Raw genomic sequence first — 13,697 nt, 5'->3', positions numbered from 1 at the left:
CGTTGCCGCATGGACCCCTGGGCCATAGACGCAACGCGTCAGATTTCCGTTGACTCCATTACTTATACCGATTTAATAAACCCGTTCCACCATTTTGATATCTCCACATGCTGCTAACTGAAGGCCTCGCGTGGAGACGTTGATTTAGGCAAGCACATCTGCTCTGTGAAGATATCAGAGCCCCAAGTAGTCAGCCTTTGATTTATTTAAATTTGGGTTGCCTTACGGATTACACACGCGCTTCTGCTGCCAAAGTAGTTGGCCTGTTTCCCTAAATCCCTCCTAAGGGCTTTCTTCTTCAGGTTTCTTCTTTCAACGAGATGACCTAGACCTATGTTTGTCACTACAGTTCCTTTTGGGGGTTCCCGCGAGGCTTTGTGCTTTTTGCCCCATTCCGTCTTTTGCAGTGCACGACGCCCTTTCAGACTTGTTGAGCGATTTGCAAACACTATTACTTTTATACTCTTCAACTGTTCATGCCACAGCTGAACACATACGTAGAGTCGCGTGTCTCGTGTGATCTTCTTCGCGTGTTGCGGTTGCTTGGGTGCCAAGCGGCAAAACTCCTGCCTGTTTAGCAGAGTTACCAAAGCAAACTGTAGTATTAGTCGAGCGGCTAGCTCAACAGCTCCTGGCGGAGAGCTCCAGCTGTGGAAAAATGGTGGTGGGCCAGTGAGGCGTGAGGCGGGAGTTACGCAAGAGCAGGCCAAGCAGCATGTCCAGCATTGCCTCTTCTTCAGCCTGTTTGGAATGGCAGTTCCTGCAGTGCTTCGGAGAGCGGACGCCTGGGGAGGACATCCAGGAGGGTGGGTGATATGTGGCCGGCTTTGTCGTTGATGCGTTGCTTTTATGCGCTTCCCTGCTGAATGCCTTCTATGGTACGCAAACGACAGCTTCAGCCCCGGGAATCTTGATACGTTGCCTGAGAATTTGCACGTTGGCTTCCTGCCCCCAGCCGACATCATTTCAGCGGTCGAGTTCGATTATGATGGCCTACACCTTGCTACGGGCGACCGTGGAGGCCGTGTTGTCCTGTTTGAAAGGGTCAACCCGCATGTGGTGGGTCGGGATGGGGCGAGTTCTCTGGTGCCTGCACACATGTGCGAGCAATCTCTTGTGTCCCGTGTGCAGAGGACAGTGGGCATGGATGCACGAGCTCCACCTCCTCTTCCACGTGGGGCATCTTTTGAGTATCGCTACATGACAGAGTTCCAGTCTCACGAGCCGGAGTTCGACTACCTTAAATCTCTCGAAATCGAGGAGAAAATTAACAAAGTCAGGTGGTGCCGCAGCTCCAACAACACGCGAATGTTGCTATCTACAAACGACAAAACTGTGAAGCTTTGGAAGGTGGGTCCTGCCCCTGAGTTGAAGGGTGCAAGTCTGGGCATGCAGACATAAGGTTTCTCTCCCTGCAGGTATATGAGAAAAAGGTTTCGTGCTTGTCCAACTTCAATTTGGAAGGACGCAACAACGCGGCTACGGGGTCGCCTCGCCCGAACGCTCTGGCCAATAGCCCAGTGTCGTTGCGCCTAACGCAGCCGCTCCGACTCCCGCGGGTGCGTCCTTTTGGTAGATCGGCTTTGGCGCTATATCCTGATTCTCTTCCTTTTTGCTGTAGGTCACTAGCACTGAGGTGCTTCTTGCTGCCCGCTGCAAGCGCGTATTCGCCAACGCGCATACATATCACATTAACTCGATCTCGGTCAATAGCGACCAGCAGACGTTTTTGTCAGCGGACGACCTAAGAATAAACCTTTGGAACCTGGAAATTACGGAACAAAGCTTCAACATTGTGGACATAAAGCCGGCGAATATGGAGGACCTGACGGAGGTGCGGATGGCGGGGAACGTCCCAGTTCTAACACGTGTAGCAGTGGCCGACTGTAAAAGTGTGCTTGCAGGTGATTACGTCTGCGGAGTTCCACCCGCAGCATTGCAATGTGTTTGCGTACAGCAGCTCTAAAGGGTGCATCCGGTTGGCGGACATGCGGAACGCAGCGCTGTGTGACCGCCACACAAAAGCCTTTGAGGAGCAGGAGTCTCAGGTTGGCACTGCTTTTTTGGCACTGGAGAAGCCTTGGGTTCTGCACTGACTAGGACGCTCGTACCTGGCGCAGGCGAACAAGTCGTTCTTCTCGGAGATTATCGCCAGCATCTCGGACATTACTTTTAGCCGCGATGGGCGATACATTCTAAGCAGGGACTACATGACATTGAAGCTCTGGGATCTGGCGAAGGAGAACGCCCCCGTTGCAACATACAACGTGCATGAACACCTGCGGGCACGGGTAAGCCTTGAGTGCTTTGCAAGTGCAAATACGCGTTAGTGACCATTGGCGATTGGTCTTGCTTTCGTTTAAATGCCTGCTGAGGCTAGCGATATTCGTTCGGTACTGCAGTTATGCGACCTGTACGAGAATGACTCAATCTTTGACAAGTTCGATTGCTGCATGAGCGGGCGTGGGGACGCCATTGCGACGGGATCATACAACAACCTCTTCCGTGTATTTGGGGCATGGAACGGCACGGACCTGACGCTAGAGGCGTCACGTGACCCCATGCGCAAGCGCTTACAGCAGCCAGCAAAGGTGAGCCTTTACACGGGAAGGGCTAACATGAACCCGTGAACTTACTCTTTGCGGTAGAAACATTGCATTTCGACTCTGGAATGGCATTAGACTGTACATTGCATAATGTGGTGGAGATTATGGCGCTACTGTGCCACCTGCCGCATTTGTCCTGTAGAAATGTCATACTGGCATACGGTCATCGGTTCACAGCCATTACTCTCTTGATCTTACATAGCGCCTGCTTCCTTGGGCACGCTTTGCATAGACAAATCGCTTCGCCATCCGGAACAAGAATGGTCCCAGCAAGGGTGGACGCACAAACGAGCAGTCAGAGTCCGGCACGGACTACGCATCCAAGCTTCTGCATCTTGCTTGGCATCCGGAGGCGAATGTGGTTGCCGCGGCAGCCTCGAACTCTCTCTACATGTATTGCGCCTGATCACAATCTTAGCCTTGCGTAACCCTGGCGTGGTGTCAGTGGTCGCCAAGGATTCCTTGGGCTTCCGAAGGAGGTCGGCTTGGATGACAGCTGTGCGTCGTCACATCGCGCCAACAGCGCCGGTGCAACAGCTGGGAGAAAGGGTGGCTGACGTCAACCCGTCAGTCTTGGGTGTACATACCTGGTGTGTGTGATGCTTATCCCATACGCACCGGGCCCTGGTTATATGCGTGCGCTATACACAATGTCCGCGACCTGAAGGGTGCCGGCTGGCCTGTGCCGGCGCCATCAATTTGGCGCTGTGGCCCTTGAACATTTGACCATGTATGACTAATCATCCCGTACACATACGCCTTTAGCACTGAACTGCATGGACTTGGTTCGCTGGTGGAAGTGAACCTGCATGTCGGTGGTGCATGGGGTCTACGAGCGAGCGTGCGCCTGGGATGGGAATGTCCCGGGTATCGGGGGCGGGGGTAAGTTGGGTCGTGTGTATCTTAGGGGCGGCCTACATGCCGGCGTTATTGTGGGTAGGACACTGGTGAAGCGCAGTGCTATGTGCAGTCTCCGTCTATAGGCGTACATGAAGTCTGATAGGTACAGGTCGTCGAGGTGAATGTGGGACTTGCGGCGATTCATCCATTCACTCTCGCCAGGCGCCAGTCCTGAGATGTAAGGACGGCCTTTGGTAGCGCGCGGCATGGGTTTACTTGACTTGCTTTTGGGTAAGCTTTCCCCCAACATGATGAACATAAGTGTGCTTAAGAATGACTCCAGGTGATCTGGATAGTGGCACGGATTGACCCCGTCGGGCTCTGTTCATGTGCGGCGGACTGGCGTCGTTGCAGATTACCTGTTTGCAACGAGCACTGAACTCCGTTACATCGCGATGACGCCAGTGGTGCTTCTTGTGATTTACTTTGTTTTGGCCGCGGTGCTATGTGCTTTCGGCAACATGCCACCAGCAACCGGGAGTATGTCCCATGCTGGTTTGCTGACTGCATCCCTTGACCACATAATGAGCTCACGGATGATGCCAAGTGCTGACTCTCCCAACGTCAGAGGCTGTGGGTCTGTACCGTTTCGAACGCGTGCGAATGTTCCGATTGTGTGCCTATCGAATGTGCGCTGAATGGCCTACCTTTGCTCCATGTCTTGTGGTCCGGGCGTCAGCTGGATGCAAGCGTATAGATCTGGAGCGAGTTGGTACCGCATTTATGGCGCTCCCCAAGGCACGTTACATTTGAAGTGGCCCCTTCTCCAATAACCAAAGGATCACCGGGAATAGAGTTTGCCACTGCAACTGGATGGGACTGCTATTGCGAACTTTTATTGGCATTGTCCTGGCTGCGGATCGAACATTAAGGACCCAGCTGGCAATCCTGCCTGCAACACTTGGCTTAGTTGCCAGTGGCGATGTCTGCGAAGGCAATGAACGTTATCCCCTGGGGCCCCAGCGAGGAAGCGGGGTGGGGAGGTTGTAACCGGAAGCATCGTACCAGCAACCTGTTGTGACAGGAAAGTGACTCACGTACGGCAGGTAATCAATCAACCCTCAATCTGGTAATAACTACGAAATACACATTATTATTATCAGCAAGAAAACAGTTAGGTCGGCAGCATGGCGGGAGAGGTTGAGGTTCGCGGCTTTGCCATGATGCTTGCATCTAAAGTTCTATACGGTAGGACAACCAGAGATAACATACGTTCAAGGATTTGAGATATACGTATGCCATGTCGAACGCTATCGCGATAATTCTGCAGCGGCATACCTCTGCTGGCTTTTCATTCCCGAAAGGCTTCTCCACAGCATTGGAATTACTTATTATCCATCAAAGTACGCATGTATGGGATTCGCGCCATCACACGTACTTTGCGAATTGACAGCACGTAACAACGTGGCACTCTCGTGTCGTGCAGATATTGGGCCGTCGCTGGCCCTGCATGGCTCACTATAGCTGTCGTGTGGGGACTCTGGCTGTACGAAGGGTGCGTGCTGCAGCCTACGGAAAAGATTAGCGGTGGCACCGACGGGGAGTTCCGGCCAATGTGCGGGCCGTTTGGTCGTTGGTCTACTGGCAAATCGAGCATCCTGTGTCCAGTTCACGATGACTACCTTGCAATGCCTTGTCTGTCGATGACCATTCAACGTAGCTAACGTCGACGCAGGCTCAACATGGTTACGGTGCCCGACATCTCCGATCGTCGGCAACTGGAAGGTATCCGTCGATATGCACCAAGGCGACGGGGGAAATCGCTCGACATGAAATCCGGCCAACTTGCGAAGGAGGATTTCGATCGCCTTACGGCCCATCACCAGCAAATGGGTAGACATCAGACTTTCATCAATGCACTCACATGCACTTATACTGCAGTAACAAGTCCAAACATGGAAGGATAGGAAACAATGAAGATTGCACGTTGCCACGTCTGCGTCCTCCTGTTTCGCTCGCAGACGAGAAATGCAAGCCGCCGGAACGCGTCGGCCTGAAGGGGTTCCAACACTCCACCGCCAAATCTGTTCCGCCGCTTTGCCATATTCCTGCCAGCCACGTCACTCGGAGGCTATTTGGACACAGCCATTGCGACGACGATTAAAGCAGCCACCGACAGCTGGCTACTATTCGGGCGCTCCTGATTGCGTATATCAAGACCTCCACACATGCAGCGCACGCTGCTGTGTGTGCCCGAACACGAAAAGCAGAGACGCACCCAATATATGGCGCCCTCCGCGCGGCCCCTCAACCCCATGCAGACACATCCTCCGGCACCCTCACATCCTCCTCTCAACACGGAAGATGCCAGGCGTGTGCCCGTGCACGGCGCCCTGTAACACATACCAGTTCAAGAGGTCTAGAATTCTCTCGCACTTCAGTCCCCGCTGCATCATGTATCTTAGCAAAAGCGTAAAGCACATACATATGGTATGAACAATAGCGCACCAACGCCAAACCAACGCAACCCGGCCTGTAGTCTCTGGTCCGGCTGATGCTGCCTGTGATATGATACACACCGCATCGGTGCATATATGTACATGGCCAGAGTGCATTGCATCAGTTCGCAGTTCCCCGCCTACGCTTATCGCTGCTGCTATATTGGAATCAATCTCTTCTTAGAACCTCACTCTGTGCGCGCTCGCACACAGCTCCCCCCTCCTGCTACCCAAGAAGTCAGTCACAGTCCTACCCTACCGTGCAGCTTCAAGCCGACATCGCAACCTGAGGAGCTTTCACCGCTTCTCTGCCTGTATAAATATGTACCGTCATGTGCGTATGGCGTGGTCGCGGGTTTCCAACCGCCTCACCAGCCGTTTATAGATATACCCCGCCTAAGCTCCCCCGCGCTAGTACTGATAGACAAAGCAAGCCTTATGTAAGGCTCACAGAGCGTACAGAGGTCGAACAAGATCCAAAAACCGCTTGCGGTCCTCCACTTCACCCACGTTGCCTTTCTCTTAACTACACCTTCCTCACGAGCTGTTTACACCTGCGTTTCATGCCGGCACGATCCCTGCGTTCCAGTTATATCCCGACCTGCCACATGTTAGGACTCCGTAAGCGAGTGAGTGGCAATGTGGACTACGCACATTGCACGTCTCTCCACCCTTTGCCCCTCGCGTTCATTACCTCTGGCCTCCTACACCGAACCGCGGCCAGTTGAGCTTCACATTATTTTTGTAACGCCCACCGCTCCTGCAGCTGATACAGCAGCACCTGTCGCTGCTACTGCAACCAACCAACCAACCAACGAGCCATCAGGAATGCATCTAAACAACACGGAAAGCCCCAAGCGAACAATCTCGCCTTGGCAGGCAGACATGAACGCCGCACAATTCAGTACCATGAAATCTGGTCAATGACAATCGGCGGGAGCACTACCATACCACGCATTGCTCATCCCATCCCCCAGTAATGCGTGCAAGAGGAATCTCCTAAATGCCCTGGCGCCCGCTCCTTTTCCTACTTTTTCCAATTGAGCAATTGCGGCGACGCAAACATGCACCCTGCAGAGCTGCTGCTGGCGTTGGCGAGGCCGTTAGCTCGCACCGCCTCCATCCGTCCACTCCATCATCCTCCCCTCCGCGATAATGGGCCGCGAATTGCCGTTGTCCATTATCTTTCTGACGCTGAAAGATTGCACACAGGATGATAACGAAACTCACTGTTGCTTCAGTCAGGCACATTTGAACTCACTCCTCCACCCGACCCTTCCCCATGGTAAAATAACCCTTCTCTCCGGCAATGTCGGGCCCGGCGTTCCCAAATGGTTGTTGCTGCAGTTGTTGTTGTTATTGTTATTGTTTCCATATGTACCAGGTGGCTAGTGGCGGATGGCTGCTGCTTCACGCCCCATGCACACCCAAGACTCCGACGCAGTCAGAGCAAGCAAAACAAGCAGAACACAGGGCGCCACCGGCGGACTGCGCACTTTCAATGAATAACGTGCAAAAGACACGTCACTTTGAAAATCCTTAGACGGACAGGCTAGATAGGTTGATGCACACGATACATAACACAGGGTCTGAGGATGCCCTCCCGATGGGTCGTACAGCGCGAAAAGCTGTCACACAGCTGCGCTTGGCAAAGTCCATCAGCACCAGTATCACTCAACCCTCCAGCGTTTTCCCCGGCAGCGTGTTGTACATTCCCCCCACTCTTTCCAGGGCCGCACATAGGGGCGTGCGCGTGTCCCCTCGTTAGCCGCCTACTGCGCCTCCACCGCTTCTTGTTGCAGCAGCTCCGCCCTGCCGAGCGGAATGTAAACCCAGGCGAACGCCAAGGGGCTGTTTACTGACGGGGTACGGCACCGACCCACCGTCGTAGCGCAACTGCGGCAAGCCGCCTTCCTCCACTCGGCTACTGCGACCGGGACTCACGATGGGGGGAGAGGCCGTGCCGGTGACACCGAGTGTAGGCGACCCGAGCCGCATATTGGAAGCGGAACGACGCAACCCTGGCACTGCCACACAGCCCAACGGCGGTGCACCGCTAACGGAGTCACGCATGGTGGGCACTATTCCATGGGTCGTGTGGGCGATGCCGCCGGTGGTCATGCCGCCTCCAGCACCACCTCCACCGCCGCCAACACCACAGCCGGTGAGGCTACTACCCATGAGAGCGCCAGACAAGCTCCGAGAAAAGCCGCCGGCACCGGGTGGTAGCCGAATCGTCGACTGGTGCACGAACCGCAAGTCGAGGAGCTGTGGCGTGTCCATCAGCTGCCGGTGGGAGGGCGAGTTGGCGTAATGGCTGTAAGGCCGGCTGCTGCTCGGGCCGGCGCTGCCCGGGGCAAAAGCGGCGTGTGTAGGCGACGGGCTGCTACGCGGCAGAGGCCCACTGGTGCTCAACGGCAATTGCTGTTGCAAAGCCGCGGCCTTGGCCGCCAGGGCATTGACGATGCGTCGTTCGTCAGAGCCCAACGTGTTCAACAGGGACTTATTGACGTCAAGCTGGCCGAGGCGGCGTGCGCCGGAGGGGCGGCCACTGGCGGTGCGGGCGCCAGAGGGAAGCATGCCGCTGACGCTGGTGGTAATTATGCCGCTGCCGCTGCCTGTTCCCGTGTCGCTGGCCTTGGCGCGCAGCGCTTCCATCTCAGCGGCCTTGGTTGCCTGAAGGGCCTCTAGATTGGCCTTATCCGAAATCTGCTGGATCTGAGCTTGGACTTCCTTATGACCGTTGATGATACCCTCCATTAGGCGCTTGCGACGGTAGGCGGTTGCCATTAGGCCGAACGGCACCTGCGGTTACCGTTAGAAGTTGTTAATCTCGTTTAGGTAACGAGATTGTTTGGAATTTCCAAATTGGAAACGGTAGAACAGGTAGAGGAAACAGGACAAAACCGTGAAAGCTTCGGTCCTTTCGCGGCTTTTGTGGCATATTTGGTGTTTGTTGGGAAGGAAACGTGGTGATGGCAGAATGCAGGAGGAGTTGAGGTGATTGTGGTTGGTTATAACCGAATGAATACACGAAACCCACAACGCGCGGTGCGAACCTAGGATTGATTGCTGCATATGTTGGATGTGGTTTACGATGTCGTAGGTTGGCAATTCGCGGAAGTGCATATGCACAATCATTCCCAACGCAAACGAGTCGAGAGCGTACCATTCCCTGCTTGTGTTCAGAAGGTCCGCACTTCTCCTGGCCCTCGTTCTTGTCACCGTCATCCTCTTCCGCAAGGCGCTGTAGAGTGACAGTCATAATTTCCAGGAATTCTGGATATTCAACCTCGCCGCTGCCATCATGGTCCACTTCTGCCAGCAGCTGCGCAAGCTCCGCCCGCTTCATTTTAATACCTGCACGTTCCACAGACCGGCAAGTGGCCGTAAGCAACTAAAGACAAGGCTTTTCCGATGCTCCCCTAGCCCAACTGTAGGCGCGGGGCCCCTCCCCCTCGAACCGCCTGTGCCCGCCATGCGCAGCAGCGTCCCCAACACCTATTCTCAGGTTACTGCGAGCGCAATACAAGTTTGTTGCTCTAATAGATAAGGGTTATGCGCAAACCCAAATGCGACAGAAAGATTGTAACCCTTCAAGTGTCTTGCTATTTGGCAATAACACGCAAACGACTCAGAGTTAAGCACCGCTGCGAAGCGATAAAACAGTAATAGTGAGAGGCAGACGTTAAGGGAGACTGTCGCAAAAACTCTGGGCATACCTAGGAGCTTGAACGCAGCGGCCAACTCCTCTGCATCGATTGCGCCGGACCCGTCCTGGTCCATCAACTCGAAGCATTCCTTCATTTGCTGTTTTTGTTCGTCCGAAAGTTTGGGTTTGACACCCTGCAACTCAGATTCGTATGGGGCTGTTGAGCCGTTTGGGAACATCGCTGGGGTGGTAATACAGTCCGCGGCCCAGCCGTTAATCCCATACCACAGCTTGCCTTGCCATGTTTCCTTAGCCATAGTGAGACAGCTGTGTAGAGGTCCGCGTTAACCTGGAAGAGGTCCTTTTTTAAGGTCGGGTGCAGTTCCTGCGCTCCTGTTCCCGGAGAGGCCCGGGCTTCCGCAGAAGCCATTCCGCAGAGAAGTAAATTGTAAAGCTACATCATTTTTAGGGGGTCGATGTCGATAGCGGTCGACTACGCTTAGGTGAACGAAGGGGAAATACTTGCAGGCGACGTTCCACTGCACAGGGAAGACTTTTACGATTGAATTAAGGCTCAAAGACAGACGTTCCGATGTGAGCCGCTCCAAGTTCCACTCGCTGAAAGTTACGACCTGCATTCCGGTTTTCATGCAACCACATGGGGATACAGATGGAGGTCCCCGAGAACCACACATCGCCTGGTGAAAATCACAAAGTAAAATTGTTTTCTAAGCTTATGGAATTGAGCGCTCTCGTTCGAGAACTGTCAACTTTCGGAAGGCGCTGTCACACCCAGCACCAAACCTAAGCTCCAATCAAACAATCACGTTTTTGACCATTCGTCTTCTCCCTTGCTACGCTAGGGGTGCGCTCTATGGGGTCTTGGGCAGTCTTTCGGGCCGGTTGACCAGACTTGTGGACCGTAGCTTAAAGCGAGCCGGCCCATACATTTCATGATGAGGCCTACTGCTATCTTAAGCGATCTGCCGACTTGCTCTAGGCGAACGTCGGCAGGACTGCTGCGTTGTCATCAATGTCGTTCTGGGCGCCTCGCGCGCGTGGTGTCAGCCACAGCTCCGCCAAGCAGTCCCACAAGCTCCTCCGGTTCCATAACCCAAAGCGCTGTCCCATCCGACCCGGCTGGACAGCCTCGCGCCGGAACTATTCAGGTCACAATTCAACAATCATCAACTCTCATACAGAAGCCGCAAGCAGATGCCCCACCAGCGCCACCCCACTCACATTCAGCTTCCTCGTCATCAATACCAAACGCAGCTGCAACTCCAGCACATGCCCGCGCCTCTCCCAACAGCCCTAGCACCACGAGCTCAGACCCCTCGCGGGCGTCGAGCCCTTCCGTGACCCAGCCTCCCCCTATATCCGCATCCTCCGCGGCCCAAGCCGCGGCAACCTCCGTCGTCTTACCTGCCCCATCAACCCCACCAGCCGCGCCTGGTCCACCGCCACCGCAGCCCCCATCCGACTCGCGGGTTGCGCCCTCCGCAGCAACAGCTGCCTGGGGAGACGGGCAGACCGATATCAGCGACGGTAACCCTGCCGCACCGGGCAGTAGCAGTAGCAATGGCCGCAGCGCCGCGGCCGCAGCGGCACGCTCCCCTAGTCCTTCACCTTCATCAGCCCCTGCAGCTCCCTCCCCACCGGCTGGTAAAATGAACGGCAACAACAGCAGTCCCAAGCCGGCCTCGTCCTCGTCAGATCCACATCCCGGCGGTAGCAGCGCCGCGGCCGACACCGCCGCGGCACCTGCAACACCGGCAGGGCCTTGTATCGACTCCATCAGCGGAGGAGGAGATGCTGCAGCGGGTATTACTGCCGGGGTCACGATGATGACGGCGGCACCGCCAACACCGCAAACCATGTCGGCGACGCCAGATGCGCCGTCGCAATTAACAACAGCGGCTCCGCCAGACGTGCCGACCGCCGCCTCCGCAGCCGCAGCTGTAGCACCAACGGCTCCATCGAGCCCGGGGTCTACCCAACCGACTGGAGCGGGCATACCCGCTGCTGCCAACGCGGCGCCAGCGAGCAGCAGCAGCTCGCCGGCATCCCCCAGCCACTCGCAATCCGCAGCCACAGCCCCGTCGGTAACATCGCCGCAGTCGCCACCGCCGCCGCTTCAAGCCGCCGCTGCCCTGCAGGCCGTAGGGGGAGCCTCAGGTAGCGGGGCGGTCGTGTCGCCGGCGCCAGGAGCTGGGACCGGCCCCCCACCAGCACCACCGGGCTCCATGGGCGGTGGCGCCACCGCCGCCGCCACCGCCGCAACCCTGGCTGCTGCTCCCGCAGCCGCCAGCCCCCCCGCCGGGGGCCCAGTAGGGACAGCACCGCCTCCTTCCCCGCCCGCCGCCGCAGCAACGCCTCTGGCAGCGGCAGGAGCGCCCTCCACCTCCTCCCCCCCACCGCCGTCCTCCTCGGCCGCCGGACCCGGGCACGCCGCCCATGCCGCTCATGCCGCCGCTACGCATCACCCCCCAACCTCAACCTCGCCCCCTTCCTCCACGGCCGCCGTCAACGCCGCCACCATCAGCTCCGCCAGTTCGGGTTTCCAGCTGCGACCCATCCACGTGGTCATCTTCGCGGCCATCTTTTTGGGCGGCGCGCTGTTCGCGGCCCTGACGCTGCAGTTTACCGCGGATTTGGACTTCCAAGCGGCGGTTACGACGGTGGTACGGCGGGTGACGCGCAGTGTGGCCTTCCGGCAGCTGTGCGTTATTGCGGGTGCCATCTGCCTGGTGCGCTTCGGACTGAATAACGTGTTGCGGGCGTTGGCCAAGTTCTCGTCCAACCCGGTTCAGTGGGACAAGTCCAAGGTGAGGGCAGGCGGCTGGGCTGGCGGCTAGCGGATAGGCGAGGGGTTGAGGAGGCGTGGGTGCATGAAAATGGGGGTTAGGGGGTTGAGGAAAAGGGGATTCAGGGCGCTGTTGCTGTCGCTGATGTGCTCCTGGATGGCTTCTCCGGTTGTGGGGAGGCGGGCCGGCGGGCTCTTCCTTTGGCGCGCTTCCTCATGTTCATGTGTGTATGGGTGGGCGGCATCCTGAAACCCCCGAGTCCGTAACTTCTCATGGTAACTCCGGATGCCCGTCTCGGTAACTCTTGTTTCTCCTCTCGCTGTGCCCGTTCGTCCGCCCGTTCGCTGTGTGTTCCCGTGCCCCTTTGCCGCTGGGGTGGCTGGGTGGGTCCACACCCACACCTGCTTGCACTGGCGCAGGTGTACTACATCCTCAAGGAGGTACGGCAAGTGTTGGGGTTTAGGAGCGCGTTTAGGACAACTTGGGGGGTATGGGGTGGAACGGGGGGGCGCCTTGGGGCAGGCTTGGAAGGGTGGAGTGCGTTCGGATGGGGAGATATAGGAGATGGGACATGTAAATAGAACGTTCATAAAGCATCGAACGAAGGAAGGAAGGGGTAAAAGAGGATGTCTTTGGAAGTGGTGCGTGGGTTTGTGCGTGTGTGGGGTGGGTGGGTGGGTGGGTGCGGTAAGGGAGGGAGGGGGGGACGGAGGGCTTCCAGATTGTGTGAGGTAATACTCGACAGGACTTTGACCCTCAAATGGTAGTGCCGTACCAGACCTGTCTGTTGCTGTCATCCTCTAAACCACCCTCAAACCTCCCCCCCCAGGCACACACATACACATACACATACACCTCCAGAGGCCAGCACTCGGTGCTGGTTTGGACATGTCAGCAATTGTTTCTTTGTTCCTCCTTGCATCATCATACACGGCAGCAGCAGCATCATACCATGAACTCCACCTCCCACGCTGTCCTCCTCCTCCTCCATCCACCCAGGTGTACCAGCCACTGGAGCTGTTGCTGTTCATCGCGGCCATATGCACCATTGCGGATTCATTCGTTCCGCAACTCATTGCCGTACCGAGGGTGGGTGTGTAGTGAGAGTGTATGTGTGTGTATGTGTGTGTGCGAGGTGCTATTGAGTAGGAGGAGGTTGTGTGATTTGGCAATGTCAGTGGGGGTTGGGAGGGGTCGGATCTGGGTGGGGTAGGGCAGGGTAGGGTAGGGTAGGGTAGGGTGGGGTAGGGTGAGATGTGGTCCGATGGGCCTCGTGGGTTTCCTGACACTCACC

At 56.4% G+C, this 13,697-nt stretch overlaps 4 protein-coding genes across 4 annotated transcripts in view; 3 read left to right on the top strand and 1 right to left on the bottom strand.

The window, feature by feature from the left end:
* The first annotated feature begins 498 nt into the window (after positions 1-498).
* Positions 499-4,328, top strand: VOLCADRAFT_73784 (uncharacterized protein). Its single transcript, XM_002948544.1, has 9 exons — positions 499-806; positions 956-1,059; positions 1,132-1,350; positions 1,419-1,559; positions 1,622-1,834; positions 1,905-2,048; positions 2,121-2,291; positions 2,403-2,591; positions 2,839-4,328. The coding sequence occupies exons 1-9, from the start codon at positions 716-718 to the stop codon at positions 3,010-3,012; spliced, it is 1,446 nt and encodes a 481-aa protein (XP_002948590.1). The 5' UTR covers positions 499-715; the 3' UTR covers positions 3,013-4,328.
* Positions 4,329-4,781: 453 nt separating this feature from the next.
* On the top strand, positions 4,782-5,029 carry VOLCADRAFT_48549 (uncharacterized protein; the record flags this gene model as incomplete). Its single annotated transcript, XM_002948543.1, has 2 exons — positions 4,782-4,849; positions 4,933-5,029. Coding segments are annotated over 2 exons (165 nt in total), but the record flags the coding sequence as incomplete, so codon positions are not given.
* A 4,132-nt stretch (positions 5,030-9,161) lies between these two features.
* On the bottom strand, positions 9,162-9,784 carry VOLCADRAFT_35532 (uncharacterized protein; the record flags this gene model as incomplete). The annotated part of the gene is made up of 2 exons (XM_002948415.1): positions 9,162-9,304; positions 9,667-9,784. Coding segments are annotated over 2 exons (261 nt in total), but the record flags the coding sequence as incomplete, so codon positions are not given.
* Positions 9,785-10,254: 470 nt separating this feature from the next.
* VOLCADRAFT_116855 (uncharacterized protein) overlaps positions 10,255-13,697 on the top strand; it is a gene marked incomplete at both ends in the record, with an annotated part of 9,107 nt that continues 5,664 nt past the window's right edge. The window contains 4 exons of the mRNA XM_002948542.1: positions 10,255-10,297; positions 10,872-12,424; positions 12,823-12,843; positions 13,403-13,492. Of these exons, the coding sequence (XP_002948588.1) occupies positions 10,255-10,297; positions 10,872-12,424; positions 12,823-12,843; positions 13,403-13,492 (1,707 nt within the window). The remainder of the gene's footprint in view (positions 10,298-10,871; positions 12,425-12,822; positions 12,844-13,402; positions 13,493-13,697) is intronic.

Source organism: Volvox carteri, assembly GCF_000143455.1.
Source record: "Volvox carteri f. nagariensis unplaced genomic scaffold VOLCAscaffold_10, whole genome shotgun sequence".
In the NCBI taxonomy this organism is placed as follows: domain Eukaryota; kingdom Viridiplantae; phylum Chlorophyta; class Chlorophyceae; order Chlamydomonadales; family Volvocaceae; genus Volvox; species Volvox carteri.
The sequence above is the reverse complement of the archived record's forward strand: the minus strand, read 5'-3'. Positions and strand labels throughout refer to the sequence as shown.

What these genes read in the sequence shown, in the direction of transcription:
- VOLCADRAFT_73784 (XM_002948544.1), top strand. Translation starts at nt 716, where the DNA reads ATGTCCAGCATTGCCTCTTCTTCAGCCTGTTTGGAATGGCAGTTCCTG. An exon ending in ATGAACACCTGCGGGCACGG is followed by an intron (nt 2,292 to 2,402) that starts GTAAGCCTTGAG and finishes TCGGTACTGCAG; the next exon opens with TTATGCGACCTGTACGAGAA. An exon ending in GCTTACAGCAGCCAGCAAAG is followed by an intron (nt 2,592 to 2,838) that starts GTGAGCCTTTAC and finishes CGCTTTGCATAG; the next exon opens with ACAAATCGCTTCGCCATCCG.